This window comes from Phalacrocorax aristotelis, chromosome 4, assembly GCF_949628215.1.
Source record: "Phalacrocorax aristotelis chromosome 4, bGulAri2.1, whole genome shotgun sequence".
Classification (NCBI taxonomy): domain Eukaryota; kingdom Metazoa; phylum Chordata; class Aves; order Suliformes; family Phalacrocoracidae; genus Phalacrocorax; species Phalacrocorax aristotelis.
The window spans coordinates 41,716,182-41,734,497 of NC_134279.1; the positions used below are offsets into that span (position 1 = coordinate 41,716,182).

At 41.2% G+C, this 18,316-nt stretch overlaps 1 protein-coding gene across 2 annotated transcripts in view; it reads right to left on the bottom strand.

The window, feature by feature from the left end:
* SH3RF1 (SH3 domain containing ring finger 1) overlaps nt 1–15,843 on the bottom strand; it is a 95,684-nt gene extending 79,841 nt beyond the window's left edge. For both annotated transcript variants that reach the window (XM_075091132.1, XM_075091133.1), the window contains exons 1-2: nt 15,683–15,843; nt 13,736–14,222 (exon numbers count right to left, since the gene is read on the bottom strand). In XM_075091132.1, coding sequence (XP_074947233.1) covers nt 13,736–14,122 — 387 coding nt within the window. In that variant the 5' untranslated portion in view covers nt 14,123–14,222; nt 15,683–15,843. The remainder of the gene's footprint in view (nt 1–13,735; nt 14,223–15,682) is intronic.
* Between the last annotated feature and the right edge of the window lie 2,473 nt (nt 15,844–18,316).

Consider the following 18,316-nt stretch of genomic DNA (forward strand, 5'->3'; position numbering starts at 1 on the left):
CCTTGAAAAATATAAACACAGTGAGCGTTTACATAAGACCACTTTGGACAGATTTCTTCCATTAAACTCAATGTGCTGAACATAAAAAAGAAATCTGCGAAAAGTATTCTTTTTTCAAAACACAGCACAAATCAAATGCTATTTCATCCACTGAGTACCTCTACTAAAACATTCAGATTCATTTATCCTAACAAAAATCAACTACCTTCTCTGAAAAAAAAGCAGTCTGGCATCTAACAGTATGCTCAGCCTAGACTTCAGTAATTGGAGACTGCACCCGAAACCAGAGCTCTGTGGTGATGACAAAGCTCTGCCATTCAAATTCTGTTTGGTGCCGAGTTTGGTCTGCCTTTATACAAAGCAATGGGTTTTCCCTACAACAGAAAGCCCCACTCTACCTCTTTCCCCAAAATGAAACACAAGGAAAGAATATGAATCTGAGTTTTTAAACACATTCATGCATTCAGACCTAGAAAATCAGTCCATAACTTGATTTTGGCTTATCTGAAATCTTACAAACTCTTACATTCTAGCTTTGAGAACCAGAGGTATTTGACTTCCCAAGAATTAGATGCTGTTTCTAGGAGGATGTAGGTCTTAACCTTACACTGTAAATAGCAGTTAGAAATGAGAGCGCCATGATTTCCTAAACAAGACTGCAGCCAACGTCCAGATCTGAGGGTCAAGTTATCTGTTTAAGCACAAAGCAGATATCTCCGACATCATAAGGTATCTTATGCAAACAAAACTTATTAATTCCTGGAGGCAACTGTTTAACATTTGCTTGAAACACATTATTTGGAATACTTTGCTTTCCATTTCTATAGGCGAGACTAACCAAGCCTGGCCATCAGATATGCTGTGGTTACTACATACTGGGCTACATGATTTTTTCAGCTCTAAGACGTGCCTAAGTACAACAAGCAAGTTAATGTTTCTGTGGGATTCAGATGAACTACCTTGAACTTTAAACTGGCTACGTGCAACTGGGCTTCAATCTGACTGTATCCAAGTGAAGTTGCACTGAAATCCCCTTGTAAGAAGATGAAAAATGTCAGACACAGAGATTTCTTCTGAGGACTGTGCCTCTGAACACCCTTCCATTACTGGAAATACAAAGTTGGCTGTAAAATTTTATTTCTTCTTTTTTAACCATTTCTAATCCAACTTCTTCATTTGTGAACTGAGCAGTGCACTCTAGACAAAAATATGCACCCACTCAGACAACCACAACCTACAAAACCCAACAAACAAGGGCATAAACTTCATTTATCTTGTTAACTCTCGTAACCTCCATCAACACCAAAAAATAAGGAATTTTGTGGTATAGCCTAATTGCATGTGCATTGCAGACATTTCAAAAGCTCTAAAAGAATTGAGGATGCCATGTTACATAAAATTTTAGTCAGACAATATTTTTAAAATGGCTTCTGAGTTTGCATGTAAAATTCTGTGATTGCTGCAGCAAAAAAAGGGTACAAACACTTCCTGACAGTTGTGCTGGTTTTTAACTCATACCCCCTTTTCTTCTTGGCTTCCTTGAGCACAAACTTAGAAAATTTAAAAGAGTATTACACTAAAAAGAAGTCTCCCTACCAATTGCTACATATGGAATTATGAATATTTCCTATTTAACTGCATCAGACATAGTATTTAATATTTCACTATTTTTAAAGAAATAAAACCACACAAACTTTGTATGGAGCATGTAGAATAACCAGTTCCTCTCCTATGCCATTTAAAATAAATTTTGATCTATTTTATACTGCTCCTTTTAAAGGTAGGGAGATGGTAAAATAACAATTAGGGAAGCATAAATGACACCAGCTCCCAGTTGCAAGCAACAAAATTCTGAATTGAATATATGAAAAAAATATTATTTCCTGAGTAAACAGCATATATGCACAACAGGAGCTGAAGTCAGAAATAAGCTTTCACTGACCCTTATGTTTCTTTCTGGGTTCAGATGTCTCAGTCTGAGAAGATAAACATTTCTTGAAATTTTAAACTGCTTTGGGAATCCATTTCCAGAAACTATTCTATTATTCCACTAGCTATTCTGTTTCTCCACTAATAAACCAATTCCACTTATTAGTGAAGGTAAAAGTAAGCACAAATCCCCCTTACGGAACAAAAATAATGTATTTTGAAATCATAATTCTGGAAAGATCGTTCTACTTTTAACCATATTACAGAAAGGTGAGCTGCTCCAAGGGACTGAAAACGTACTGAAAATATTCCGTTATCTTGCTTGGAGAATCTGCCCCGCAAAATTCATTCTTCTTATGTGTCATGACTGAATTCAAAAGAACAGTATGTAAGATTGCAGCCATGCTCTGTAATGCTGGTAGGATGTTTACATCTTTATTTTCAGCTATTGCTCACTGAAGGACTACACAAAAGACTGAGGAAACATGGAAGTAAGGTGAAAGAAAATGCACCAAAACAGAATAGTCACAAATGGTATTTTTTTTCCCCCTTCTTTGAGAATCTGTTCTGTTTTCCAAGCAATTCCTAGGATGCTAGCCCACTTTTTCCTATATTCTTTTTGAGTTCATCGAATGGAAGATTTAAACTTGTAGCTTTATTTGTTCTAGAACTATGAGAATATTTTATTAGTAATAAAACTGACATTTTTAGAATCCTGTGAAGAATCCCAAAATGCTTGAGAGACATGCCAGAAATAATCCTCATGGTCCTGAATAAGAAGCTCTTCAACCAGTTTGGAACTCAAATATTCTAAATGTCACATAGTATATGACATACTATTTCAAAATAAACAATGAATTAAATAAAATTCTTTAATATCATTTAATAATAATTTAAAAATAGATTAAAATACACACATACTGGAGGAAAACAGATAGCATGTGAGTTAACACACTTAATTTTTGTTCTCACCTCTTGTCTAGCCAATGCCTCCATATCAACTTTTCTATTTTGATGCTCTCCAAAACCCTCCTCTAACATCAAGCTACATCTTCACTTGGTCCTCCCAGCACCTTCTCCTCACCATGTCTCCAATTCCAGCAAGCAGAGAAACATTTGCCCTACCCAGTTTCCTCCTCCATCATTTTTAACCAATCTGTCTATTGCTGTGCTCCAAATCTACTATCCTAGTTTATTTTCTTTCAGCATAATTTACTATCCCTCCACTCCCTTATTACTTGGCCTTTTGGGTCTTTACCACCCACCAATTTTGAAGTTTTTCTACTTTTCAGTCATCCCCTCCCAGAGGCCTTCTCCCTTCTTTCCAATGAGTTGAGTGATCGCTTTCATGCCTCATACTGTGCGCTCAGCTCTTCTGCCAGCCTCTTCAAATGCAAGGTCACCCTTGGCATCTCCTGGCTTGCCACCCCACATCCACTTCCTCTGCTCCTACTCCGGTGCTGTGTGAATACGTCTGGCAGGGATCCTCATGTTAGGCTGAATTCTTCCACTATAAGCTGCTTGGTTTGGGTTTTTTTGGGGGGTTGGTTTTTTCTTTTGGGGGGTGGGGAAGGAGGTGGGTGGGTGTTTTTTTTGCCTTCCTCCAGCTCCACTACCTCAAGAGCTCTGCTCAGGAAACGGACACAGCGTAAGTTCAGTAGGGCTGAAAGAGACAAAACTGAACAAAAGTAACATGCAGACTGTGGTGGTGGCCAACATCACATTATCTGCATCAATGTTTTTTAAATTCTGGCCCACAGACTACTGATTGCCTGAAAGATTTTCAAAGACAGCTTGTGAAGCAACCACAAATAAGCTTTTAATCTGCATATGCATAGTAGCAAGGAAACAAACTTATTTTTATTTACCTCATTCTATATTTAAAATCTAACCTAATTTTGTTGGGCTGTAAACCAGGAATTAATGCATTAAAAAACTCCTTTATTCCCTTCCCCCTTGCCAACAAAACAAAACGATAGTCCTTTCAACAAGTTGTAGGTACTGGGGTAGCGTGTCTTATACTCAACAGAAGTTCAGATCAGCATTTCTCAACCTTTTAAAACTCAGTCAACACTTATTCCTGGAAGACTTCTATGTCTTCTGAAAGATTATTCATCTACTTATTGACTATCCCTGCCCTGCTTAGACCAAAGATCTAAGAGGATTATAGAACCTGGTGGCAAGGCTGAAGGCTTGTTAACTTAATAAGTCTGTGGATTTAAAACTGTGTTAGAGTAAACAGGTTTTGAAAATGGCTTAACTCTGCTAGTGAGGATAAGATTTAACAGTCTCCTCTCAGATCTTTATCTAGCTTGTGAAAAAGACCATGTAAGATAGTAGGGTGCTGGCATACAGGAACAAGCAAAGGTCCATGAGACATTCATTTTCTTTTAGCAAGCTCTCAGCTTCAGAGTAAAAGCTCCATCTTTACTCAGAGGCATATTACCACAGCACACTGAAGTCATCTTTACCGGATTTGTTTAAAATAAGCTTCTAGAACAGCTATGCCCTATATATGCCAACTCAGATCGTCATCTGATTATCTTTGAATACTTTTCATGTTAACACTTTTTAATCAGAAGTGCCTCGTTCTTTCCCAACTTTTTATTATAAATAAAATACAGGCTATAACCTAAAGATTTAAGATAGCGTGCTAATAAAGAATAATTGAAGAGACTTGTTTCAAATTATTCAGTATTGATCCTCTCACTCCTCTGTGCAAGTAAGACTACCTTCCTTTTCTTGAGTCTGGTAGGAGTGAGTACTTTTGTCTTTAACCAGAGCTTTTCAAAAGTTTGTCTTGTAAAATCATGGTTCACGCAAGATAAAACAGTGCTTCAGTTCTTTAAAAAGCTTTTAATGTCCGTGTAGATCTTGAGGGTTTAGGTGCTGAGAAGATTAAGTCAAGAGAGGGGTAATATACGCATCTTTCCTTTTTTATAAAAGGAAAGTGGAGTTACCTCACCTTACTGCGACACTAATGCCATGAAACAAAATCAGTCTTTAGTGTTCCTTTGTTAATAAAGCTGAGGAGTGCTTCAGGTGTTATGAAATCCAACAGGACATTCACTGATGACAGACTTATCTTCTCTGCAACACTGGCAGCACTCCTTCACTTCAGAGAAGAGGAAAATCATATCTGCATTAATTTTTAAGCAACTTTACCTTTTATCAAAATGCATTTATGAATAATAGCATGCTTCCCAGCTAGAAACTGTAAAATTATACTTTGCACATTTACCAAAAATTAAAATGGACAATCTATTTTCAACTCTGAAGAGTCATGCTAATTTGGAAGATAGAACAGTTAAGCAGCAGACCAGACCTTTTAGTCCAATTAAAAAAAAAAATTATGTTTTTTTATACTTGAGAGTTATACTCTCAAAAGTGCTTATACTACCGGTGGTGGTGGTAGAGAGCTAACTAATCAAGGGCCAAATAAGATAGGAACAAAGACTTAGACAAGAAATTAAATTACTTAAAATTCTGAAGTATTCATATTCTTATGCTACAAAAACTTAACTTTGGATAACAAATCGCATGCTTGAGTGCCACAACAAGTATCAAATGCGTGTCACAGTCCTAAGCTTCTAAGGGTACTGGGATAAATTATTTCTGTGGTAGACTGCTCATATGTGCCACAGTTGATTTTCACGTACCTAGCAAGCTCAGATTCTGAGAGACTTTGACAACAGTGTCTATAAATGAAACATGAAGAGTTGAGTTTGACTTCTGTGCTTCATTTTCTCCTCAACTGGAGAATCCAAACCTGTATATTTCCAGGAAACACTGAATGACATTTTAAAGATATGTATATAAGCATCACATGTCAAAGAATTCCAAATACTGGACTCAGTTTCTCTTTGGAGTGATTGTCCTTATCTCCAGAGTATCTTCCTGAGTCCTGATGATACCCTGACATTTAAGAGCATGCAGAACAGAAGACAGACTTGATTGTATGCCTCTGTGATGCCCCAGACCAGCTAGGGTCTTCATGCCCAACCTGCATGGCAGCCCCAGCAATATCTATGGGACAAGAATAAGTGAAAGCCGTTATTCAGGCACTCACAGTGCAGCAAGGCTCTAACTAGGACTCGCCCTGCTGTTCAGTCTGTCAGAGGACAGTGTTGCCATCTCACCCCCTATACCCAGGAAAGAGAAGTGCAAAAAAGAGCACCTGGATGTGTGATTCTCCCACCTCAAGGCCATTCACTTCCTAAAATTAATCCAGCTCACCTCAAAGCAGCCATTCTCAGTCAAAAAAAAAAAACCAACCAAAACACAACAAACCTGTTCTCCAAAAATATTTTGATTCGATGACGTGAAAAGAAAAGCAAAAAACCTGATCTAGTGCAAATGACCCAAGAATTCACTGCTGATTTTCTGAGATGAGCTTTTCTGTCTAATAATAAAGAGGCATCTGACAGGAATTGAGACGTAACAGATGCACAGTTTTCCTTCCTGCACACAGTAACAAGGTGTATGCAGGAATAGGGCTGACCAGATCATATTTCAGTTTTAATTACTGAGACACATCCTTGCCCACACTAGGATGAGCATATAGGCAATGATTTAAAGGAGAAGAAAAAAAAAAAACCACTTTCAAACCAAAGGAGGCTAAGCAATACAGTAATATAAACCTACACTTCATGCTCTTCATTCATTTAGCAGATGTAGCCATAAATACAAGAGTATCTGTAGTCCAGATACTTCAACAGGATGTTTTGTTTCGTATTGCTTATTTTATGTTCCCTATGTTTGAGACAGTGAAGGATAAATTAGACACAGAGGGAAGAAAAATATGTTTTCTTTTTCTTTAAATACTCTAAGATAAGAGGTGAGAAAACATTTGAATAAAGGACAACGATGGAACCAAAGAAAAGACCAAGGAAGGTGTTAAGCATAAGGTAAGGAGAATGCCAAATGCACTGCAAGGGGAAGTCCACCAAAAGAAAGACAAACAATTGAACATAACAAGTTTCCTGCTTTATTATCACAGCTGCAGTTTCAAGGCTTGCTGTTTTCCACAGTTCCTACCCGTGCACTAAACACAGAGCTAAGAGGAGAATGTACCACGTGAAAACCATTTCACTCAGGTAAAGAAGAGGGGAGAAAAAGGATTTGTAGCTGACCCCATCCCAATCAGCCCCTTCAGCCACTCCTATCATACAGGATGCCTGTAAAGCCACCAAACAAGAGGTATCCATTGCAGAAAGCTAGAAGCTATGCATACAGAAACACAGCAACAGCACTACTGACTGACTTCCCTAACCAGACCCTGGACCACTTATGTAAAGCAATTTTATTGGTATTTGATTTCTGTGGTAATAACAGAAAAATTAAAAGATTTGTACTCTCTTAAAAAAATGCTCCCCCTCACAAGCCCATTAAAAATAAGGGTTTCAGACTTCCTTTCTGTGGAGAAGTTTAAATTCTCTGAATGATAAAAGCTTTTGAGTAACCTGCAGCTCACTGGCCATATTAATGTGGAGAAGAAAAATACACCATTTTATTAAAGGTAGGCGGTTTTAAATGGATCTACAGAAATGGAGGAATATTAAATGGGAAAATGAAGGGAAATAAAGACAGCCCTCTTTTCCACCTGAAAAGAAAGCAACCATGCAAGAGTATCTTCCACTAATACACCACAAGAACGGAAACAAAATAAAAAAGGATTTAAGTATCACACTTAAATACTGTGGATTTGTTTATTAGTTTATAAATCAACTTACTTCAAAACCTAATTATTTTCTAAATAAAGGGATTACACTAGTTTCACAGCTATTTTATCAAGCAGATTAATGTTAGCTAGCAGGTTGAAGACTGCTATCGAGGTTCAAAGTATGGAATTAAATATTTCTGTACTGCCAACAACATTCACATTAGATATTCTCTTTTTGTTCTTTTCAAAACACCAGTCAGATGCAGATTTCTCTAGCTGAGGAACGGAACACCAGCTTCCACAGATTTTTTTAAGTGTCTGGCTTTTTCCTCACTGAGGTATTTACGTGATTCCTTACTAAACATCCAAACAAAAGAAAATCCTTTTATCAATGTAACACTAAGCACTAGACCATCTTTGGTACAGGAAGTGAATTACGTACAGCTCTCCACTAATGTGGAAGTCAACGATTTAAAGAGCGAACAGCAGTATCTACTGATCTCCACTGAGACTGTGGACCCATTGTAACTCATAGATACATCCAAAAAAAAAAAAAAGTTAATCTGTGCCCTAGAGAGTATACAGTTTAAATAGTGAGTCAAACAAAGGAAGTACTATCAGTCATATCTGCAGATGGGAAACAGAGGCACAAAGAGCTTTAAATGACTCTGTGCAAGGTTATAAAGGATGCTTGTGGCAGAGCCAGGAACTGAGCCCGGAAGCTCTCAGTCCTAGCCCGATGCGTTTGGATACTGAGACAATTCTTCCTTTTGCTTATCCTCCCTCTCTTTACTTAATTACTTATCTCTGAGAGGAAACACATTAACACCATGAGAAACAGTCTATTTTCCTTTTATATTTATAATAACCATTACATTTTCTCTAGCTTAACATAGGACACAAAAGTGTTACAGAGAAGTAATTAGAATTGTACAAGCAACTGTAAATGTAAAAGCAGAATCTGATATTTAAGAAAGCACGAGAGGAAACAGAAGTATGCATACATGATTTAGAGAGACTTCCCAAAACGTTTTCCAATGATCACTCTGGAATATGAATAGATGTCTATCTCCACATTCTCAAATAAAGATATTTCACATGTTAAAGTTGCACGTTGACACTTCTCACTTTTATAGGATGGAATACATGCAGGAATGCATAATTAAAACTACATAGACAACAATAAGATACAGTGTTGTGTTGGGGTTTTTTTCTAATAAGGGGGAAAGCAGACTTTGTACAAATTTGTAAACAATGCTCAAAATAAGGTATCATCAAGTAATGATTCTTCAGCCTACCATCACAAATACCAATCATGAAACTAACTGCATTAGCCCCTGTTCCTTTCATATTTCTACAGCCACTTTTTCCTCAAAGTAGCATACTTTACCATCTGATCTATTATCACAATGTGAGCCTCTTCTAAGAGTACCTGACCAGCAGACGTTTACTGACATGACATTTCTGTGCACTGTTTTATTCTGCTAACTCTTGTTCAGAGACTATTTAAACACCTGTTCCAACCTACCCCTGCTGCTATGCTTGGCAATCCCCATATTTATTTGCAATCCTTTAATAAAATTACTGATATAGGAATGCACTTTTTCAGTCCCATTGTTGTTTTCTAATCATTAGAAGTTTTCTAATCTAAGAAGTTTCCTTTGACAACTAAGTTCTACCAGGATCTCAGTAGGCCAGCGAGTGCCGTGGCTACATCAGCAGCATTTGTTTCAGATCCTGTCAGGTTTTTGAATCTGCTAAATAGTCAAACTGTGCGAGTGGCCGCTCTGAGCTCTCGCCTCTGGAGTGGTTAGGATAAAAGAAAAACAATTGCTAACCTCATGCATTGAGTCCAACAGACACAGAAGCCTGACCTGCTTAAGTCCTCACAGACCAGAAGGTGGCCCATTGCCCCAGCTTGTGCTCCGAGTTCAAACACCATGGCTGGGGGTAGAGAACCTGGCTCCATTTATTTTCCTTTGTGGCATTACAGCTGCTTTGGCAGTTCCCAGGCAAGCCTACTGATCACAAATGACTGCTGCTGCAGCAGTATGGATGTAGGATTTTATAATTTTACTGTTGCTTTCCTGTGTTACACAAGCATGAGAATGGAAGTGTGGGTTTACACTACAATGCAACACAGGTGAGCATTAGCGGAAGTTCACGGAACAACCCCCTACTTGTGGGTTTCTCTCTCCTCCTCAGTTTAAAGGGATTTATTGCAAACATCTCAGTTTTGGGAATGCACAGAGCAAGAATTAATGTGGTTAGAAAGCCCCCTTTAACACCTACATGAGCATCTTCTAATGGCCTGTAATGTTCCTTTACACTCTCATTTAAAGACTTCACCACAACTGAGATCACCAGAGGTCTCTATCAGCTTTCCAGAATAAAAACAAGAAAAAAGGGAAAAGCTTTAGGACTTCCCTACTGTCTGCACTGTAGCATTTTTCGATAAGATTTCCCACTGACATACAGTATAATATACTCAAATTACACCATCAATACTTGTTCAGCGTACGCACCAACTCTGTTAGGCATGGCCAACTTTTGAACTATTCATACTTTTCTTTTGAAAGGGGAGACCATTTGAATCCTTTGCTGATCTCTTCCTGCCTACGCTTGGTCCAGAGGACAGCTGAAAATATTACAAAAAAATATTTTCACGACACTGATGACATTTCAGACTATCTAGGCAACTCTGCTCTAGGTTCTGCTGAGAAGACAGCCCTAACTTCAAAAACTTGGACTATAAAGGAATTAGCAAGAGAATTGGTATGTCTTACGCACATACGAATTCAAGGGAAAAGTTAAAGGTGTATTATCTTAAATCTATCCTCTAGTAGAGAAATTAGAACAGCTATCCAACATCTATCAACTTATGCATACAGCTACATTCAAAACTCCTGCAATAAGCATACTCTTGTAAAACTACCATAAGGAACTTAATACCTGTTTGACATACTTTGTGAAAATAACAAGGTGAATAACATAAGCATAAATTTGTAAGCAAGTACCCTAAAATTTTCTGTGCTCTTTTGAAGGAAACAAGGCTCATGTGATCATGCAGTCCCTCAACATCTCTCAATAACTTGCTCCTGATGACCAGTACCAAGCAGATTTGACAGCAGGCTGCAGATCTTAAAGCTCTTCCAAGCTGTCAACCCTAGCTGAAGGTTTTCGTTTTAGAAAAAAGAAAAAGCATTAAATTAGCACCAGTTCCAGAGAGGAAGCTGCAGCATGAGCCTAACTATTATGTTCTCCCAGGCAAGCTGGCTGCTTAGAGCCGGGCAGTGAGCAGACAGAGTTTTCCATCAGGTACAGCAGTAGGCTGCCTTTGTCCAACCAGCACCAGGGGAAAGGTACAGAAAGTGTTATGCATCAAAATACCAAGGAATAGAAAGAATTTAAGAACTTGCAGGGAGAAATGCAGTTGTTACAGTGGTGAAAGATTATAGAGGTTACAGAAAAAAACAGGGTTATTGCAGTGGGGGAGATACAAGGCACAAGATTTGTTAATCCCCACCACCCACCCAGCTTCATTAGTTTTAAGACTCAAGGAACCATTTGTTTGTTTATTGCCATGTCACCACATACACACAGGGAATGAAACATACACAGTACTGTGCAATAGCAGGGCTGGCAGCTCCATAGTCATTGATGCAGTTCAGGAAATCACACTGCAGTACATGCTGTATTAACCTTTCCTGAAAATTATGGCATCCTCTGAAAGGGCATTTATGAGCTTAGTATTACTTCAGGGTATAAGCAGAATGTTTATAACTTGACAGCCTTCATCCACGTTCACTTCATTTAACATAACAGCAACTTTCATTTACTAGTTCCCCCTCAGCAAAATTAGTTTAGGAAATCTGACTCTGCCACTCATCTAGAAACAGATTTTCCTCTCCAATTCCCAGAGAGGAACTGTATTTGCAACAATCATTACGTTAGAGTTAGCAAAACAAATAGGGCATTCACTTCAACACTATCCATTAAATTGGCATTTTGCTGTCTGGACTTCTTGTTTTTTTAAAAAAACACTTTTCATATAGAGAAGTTGTTCTTATCCCTCAGAGTCTCCTTGTGTTCTTAAAAGTACTGCCTTCCTAGTATAAAAAGCTCTGGACAAAGTGGACAAAAGATGAGAAGATCATCTTTCCCTGTCTCCCAAAGGAAAGAAGACACAAGAATGCCTGTGAAACCTCAGAAACAAAGACGTATTCAGACTCAGTGTAGAATGTTGAAATCTATCACTAATATACACTGAGTATCAGCTAATTGCATGAGAAATGCACATGGTCACAATTTTAATGGTACATGGTACACCATAACCAATAAATTGACGCAACATTCCATATGTTATCACTTTCTACTCTGCGCAACATCTGGAAATGCAAATGTTGCACAACAGGATACTACAGAACATTTTAAAAAAAAAAGAGAATATTCCATATTCAAGTTATTTTTTCTAATAAGACTTTGAGAAACTCTGAAGCACAGTCATTCACCTATGCAGTACATTGCTGCACTGGAAGCCTTTTCGGAGGAGAAGCAGTTTCTGAAAACAGAGTTATTTACAAAGGTCGACACAAATATATACACGAGTTACATGCACATTTTGCTTTGTTTTAAGTTGAAGAGCTTTTGCAAATGCAAGGTACCATGGTAAACACCTTAAGGTTCTGGAGAAGACCAGACTGGTTTCAATACTGCTCAAGCTGCTTTACAGTAATTCTTAAGAGGCACCTTCTGAAAGGAGGAAAAAAAAAAAAACCAAAAAACCCCACACCAACCAAAACACACCCACACCGTCTTCCCTCCTCCCTTATCAATTAATCTATACACAGAACAAAACTCATCAACAGGAAGCTGATAATTATTATTTTTATATTCTAAAGTGTAGAACCTACTGAGAGTCCCTACCAAGCAGGGAAAACAATACAGTCTAATAGAAGGACACCTGCATTTTAAATCCTCATGCAAACTTAAGGGGTGTCTGTAAGATGTTTTACAGAGATCCCAATCATGTAAGCACAACTGAGGACAAATCAGTGTAAAGCTTCCTTTACTGTGTAAGTAAACTAAATTATTGAGCTATACTTTAAAATAAAGAACAGTCCGGCCAAAAACACGTTTAAGCCCTCTCCTTGGAACTCTTTAAGACATTTCTTAAAAATAACATAAACTTTGCAAGAAGAAAACCACCTAAACTATTCAGAAACTCCACTTCAAACACAGGAATTCTGACTACACAAGCATCACAAAGTGACCAGCGAGGTCTTTCAGAGAAGCTGTCCTGCCTTGTCATTATATAAAACAGAGGAAGGTCAGTCATCTCATAAAGTTACATTTCCCAATACAGGCTCTAGAACGGATAATCATATATGAGGCTACTGAGTCTTCATTATAAGGTATGACAGAACCTACAGGTTGCACAGATCTTGGGAAAGAACAGGAGTACAGACAGAAGGCAACGTCCTCCCGTCATAGTACAAAGATTTTCCAAATCACTTAGAAAAAATACTTTAAGGTAAAATTAATTAAAGATGCAGGGAGAATTGAGAGTACAAATAACTTACCAGACCACAGTAATTGAAATATTTCTTTCTGAAGGAAGAGAAGTAAAAATGTAGCTCCTTAGCAGCCAATGGCAAACTCCTCATTGACTTCAACTTCCCTGCTCATGTTTACCGTTCGCTACGTCTAACTCAAAGGAAATTTACTGATAGTCGGACAGAGCCAAAGTAAAATCTTGCAGTTGACAAACCAAGAACAACTTCAAGTGTTCTTCACAAGATGTTTATCCTTCACAATTACTTAAGCTTTCCAGATATATCTTGTTCTATTTGACTTCCTTTTAATAAGACAGGTAAGGTATTGAGACGCTTTTCTCCTGCTTAGCTCAACAACTAAGACCTTTAATAAGGAAGTATTATTACTGGTATTTACATAACAGTAAACCAATACGGATAAGAGCACTGACGTGTTTTGCTATGAATCTACAACAGTTCTCAAAAATACTTTGTTTGTGGTATTTACTATCTGACTGCCGTTATCCTGAAGCTGAGGCCATTAACCGTTTTAAAATGGTGCAGGAAAAGATATGATTGCAATAAAATACCACCATCACCTAGTACTTACCCTAACAGGAGGGCTCCGTGCTTGCACCCTTTGCTGCTGTCCAACTTGAGAGCTCTGCAGGTCCTTTGATCCGCAATTAGCTACTGTGTTGATGGGGACCCTTAAAGCATTTGTGCTACCAGTCCCACCACCAGCGCTGGGTTTTCGAGGCCTCTGTTTGATGCCATCCAGTAGTCTAACAAGCAAAATATTACTGGGAAGTTCATCAACACTGCAGTCTACTAGAGTCCTGCACTCTGGGCATCGAAGCTCATTTCGAGAGCTCACGATGCCCAGCAGACAGCGTTTACAGAACGTGTGTTGGCAAGGCAAGACTTTTGCAGAAGCATCAAGGCGTTCTAAGCAAACAGGACACTCCAACAGATCCAGCAAAGCTGATTCATCCATTTTCTTTGTATTACTTAACCAAAAAACAAATCTTTGCAGAACTTGTGTTTTGAGCACTCCAAGGATATCATGTTACATCCATTCCTCTTCTGACCATGCTCTGAAATTTTTTAACAGAGAAAGGCATTAATAAGCTGGAAAAAGAGTCAGAGAGACTATTTTACTCAAAGATGTTCATACAAAGAGCAAAATAAAAGATCTCTAGACTAATTCAGTAGATATTTTCAATATATGAAAAAAACATCAGAATAGCAATAAATAATAACAGTAATCCATATTATCATATCGATTTAGTTAAAATATAAAACAAACGCTAACAGCAAAGATTTTTAAATTCAAGTCCCCATAAATCTTAGTCATGAGTAATTCTGTTTTCTCAGATTATTCCAGAATGAAGAGCTAGCCCCAGTACAGCATTGTAATAAAGCTTACTTTTCATGGTTCTTGCTTAATACACCTGTCCCTCCGAAGGCTTATTTGAAATCAGCCTTTTTCACAAGACGGCAAAGGTAACTACAACTGGGTCCAAAACAAGACAGCGTACGCCAGTGGGGCATAGCAAGGGGAGTTACATTTATGCCAAGATCAAGCCAATAGCAGGCTACATTTCTACCATTTCTGTGAAAAGTCACAGCGGCTCATTACACACATCGGTCTTGAAAACAGGCTCTAGCTCACAGAGTTTTAAGCTTACCCCAGGCACTGTGGTAAGAGTTGCAGTGCCGCCTTTAAGAAGCGCTTCAAAAACTATCGCGAAGTGATTTATTCACAGCAGGAAGCGCTACTGCCATATCGTTAGGACAACCCGAGCGCTGCCTGTGCAGCCACAGCAGCAAGCCTTCGGCCAGCCTCAGCGTATGCGGCGAGGGGCTGGAAAAAGGGAGGGGGGAGAGGAAATCCCACCACCCAAAAGCCCCTTGGAAACTACCACCCTGCAGGAAGCCACACCAGGCTGCTCCGCAGGGGAGAAGGGGGCTTGTGGAGCTTGGCAGTCCCCGCCGCTGAGGGCGGGCGGGCGGCCCCAGCCGGGGCCCGGGCCGCTGCTCCAGCGCTTCCCTCGGGGGCTGTCCAGGCCGGGCTCCTCCGGGCCAAGCCGAGCGCCTCAACCGGGCCCCGCCGCCGGCTTGCGAGAGCGGCTCTCTCGACCCCGCGGGCGCCGGAGGCGTGCCCAGCCGCTCCTCCCCGCGCCTACCTGCCCTGGGGCTCCGCGCCCGCACCAGCCCCTCGGTATATTTACATCGCCCCACTCCCTTCTTTAAAAGCGATGGGCGGGCGAGCGGGCAGAGCTCTCGGCAGGCGGTACGCGCCCCCCCGCCGGGAGGGGTGAGCGGGGCCGGCACCCCCCGGAGCTGCACCCCGCGGCGGGGCGGGGGCAGGCCCGGGGCACACGGCTGTCACCCCGCCCCGCGGCCGTGAGGGGAACGGAGCGGGGGGAGGCGGGCCTGCGGCCCCTCCGCCGCTCCCAGCCCAGCCGCGCCGCGCCGCCCCTGAGGGGGCGCGGGAGGGTCACCGGGGGGGGGCCCAGCAACGCCCCCGCCCCGTCCTTCACCCGGCTCTCACCGTGTGGCGCCGGAGGGGCCCAGCAACGCCCCCCGCTTTGTTCCCGTGAGGAGGAGCCGCCGCCGCCGCCGCTGGCCCCACCGGTGCCTCTCCCGCCGCGGCAGCACCGAGGTTCCCGTGCCGTCCCCTCCCCTCCCCTCCCCGCCGCGCAGGGCTGACGCGAGGGGCGGCACCGCCCCGCCCGGCACCGCCCCGCTGAGGGGGCCGCCCGCCCCCCCGCCCCAGCCACCTCCCCGCCCCAGCCACCTCCCCGCGGCGGCAGCGCCGCCCCTCACGGGTGGAGGCGAGGCGTGAGGCCGGGCCCTGCCGGCCGCCCCTTCCTCCCTCCCTCCTTCCCTCCCGTCCGCCCTGGCGCCCCCTCGCCAGGTAGCCGCCCAGTTTGTGAGGGGAGGAGGAGAGGGGGGACCCGGGGAGCGGCTGCCTGCCCTCCGCTCCCGGCGCGGGGGACGCAGCCCCTCTCGGTGGGGAGGGAAGGGGTGAGGCGGGTGGCGGCGGCGGAAGGGGGGGACGGGCGGGTGCCCGGCGGCGCCAGGCGCTGCCTGCGGGTGCGGCCGTGCTGCCCCGGGCCCTCGCAGATCCCTCTGCGCTGAGGTCGTATGCGGCATAAAGCAGTCGTGACGAATGCTCAGGATGACACAAAGTTACGTGTTAGCGTTGCTCAATTAAGTACTAAAAAAAACTGCCCCAAATTGGCGTCGGCCTCTCGACGCACGCACCTGGGATCAGGAGATGAAGCGCTTGCTTTGGAGGCGTTTCATCTGAAATACTTCTCTAGGAGACTGCGGGAGTGAAGGAGGAAGTAAACCTTCAGGCACATATAAATTATCATAAAAGAAAACAGCAAAAAGGAATTTCTAAAACTCACCTTTTAAAATAGTTGAGGCACCTTGTCAATGGATGGTGAAAGAACTCCAGAGAAATGCTTAAGTTCCTGTTAATCATCTTGTCAGCTGCAACTCAAAAAGGAAGCAAACCAAAAGCTTCCTTCTCGTCTCTGTAGTTTTGAGCTATTCAAGTTTGTTGTCATTCTTGCCGAATTTTGTGTGCACATAAAAAGCTTTTTTTTTTTTTTTTTTATGGTTTGCGTAGGTTGGTGTAAGTTGATAGCATGACAGGCTTTTCTGTCTTGCTTTCTGGATTCGTTAACTTGGTTGTTTCCTATGGTAATGATATTCTGTGATTATTAAGATTTCCAAATAAGTGATCACACTGAATACATCTCTAATTTCTAATTTATTTTTTATTAGTAGTAGTAGAAATATTGAAAGCACTAAATATCTACAGTTCATTAAGAAATAAGGTTTCCTCTCCCATGAATTCTGGAGTTTAGGAAAACTGCTACAGATGGGGTTCTGGTCTGTGTCTGTGCTTTCCAGGGAGTATCGTAACGTAAATAGAAAAGGGGTATAAACATCTGATACTTCAGAATATTCCCATGTCTTGTAGTAGTTCTCTATCTTGCTGTGCCAGCACTGCCATGACAGAAAGAAGGATAATCAGGACATTTAAAATAGGGGCTTGTTGAATCTAAACAAAAGTTCATCTCACAGTTGGATTTCCCTTTTGACCATAGCTCTTCCAAAAGATCTCATCAAGGTTGCACGGTAATAATTTGCCAACCTTTCCAGCATAGTTTTGTAGGCAACACAGTTATTGTTACCTAAACTTAGTTTGCTGCCTAAGGAATGTAAAATATCTATCAAACAGTAGAGAAGCTTAGAATACAGGTGGTGCACCAGGGAAGCAAGATGAAAGTTCAGGGAAGCAGGATAAAAAGGTTAGCCCTCTATCAAGACTGGTCTTTGATAATGTTTTATGTAAAGTCTGTGAAATACTAAATATATTGTGGGATACTAGCCAAAGCAGTAAACATTCTGAGGAGTATCAGATAAATGTGTTACTTCCTGAGCAGCAGCAGTAGTAGTTAATTTTCAAACAAATATAATCTATGTAAGAAACTGTGGGTGTGCGTGCTGATGTACGCCACTGCCCTCTTACGGATTAAGTGTTTTGACTCGGAGCGACTGGAATAGTCTGATGCCAGGACTGAAAGGAACAGAATTGCTATTACATTGAAGTATTCATTCATTCTCACTTCCAGCCACAAGCAAGGAACTGTGTGCACTTTGCACATTTTTCTACAAGGACACCTCCCTCCTTGAAACCATTGCAATCTTATGTACAGTTCATTAGTTCCTTGCACAGCTTTTAATAAGTCATTGATGCAAAGGAGCGATTGCACAGGGTGGAGAACCATCAAAAACGCAGTTTTGAAAGAAGAGGCCCTGCAGTTTCTCAAATCCTTGGATTTCTCCAGTTAGTGTGTCTATTAATATTTGTTCGTATTTGTGAAAATATATCTTACGCATTTTTGGTGTAATAAATTTTACTTCTGAAGTTGGTTTTCAGGCACAAACTTGTTGTTTTTTTTCCCAGTGTATGTTGTTGTTCTTCACCTGGAAGCCGTTGGGTAAGGGAAGAAGCAAAGGGCAATAGGCGGAGCACCAAAAGACGAAATCTCACTATCAGAACTGGTAACACCTGCTTTCTTGCTTTTTTACTGTGTCCAGCATCCTTGGTGCAATAAACCCACTGTGTCCTCTCTGCTCCTCCTTCCCTTTTGCCGATACCCTT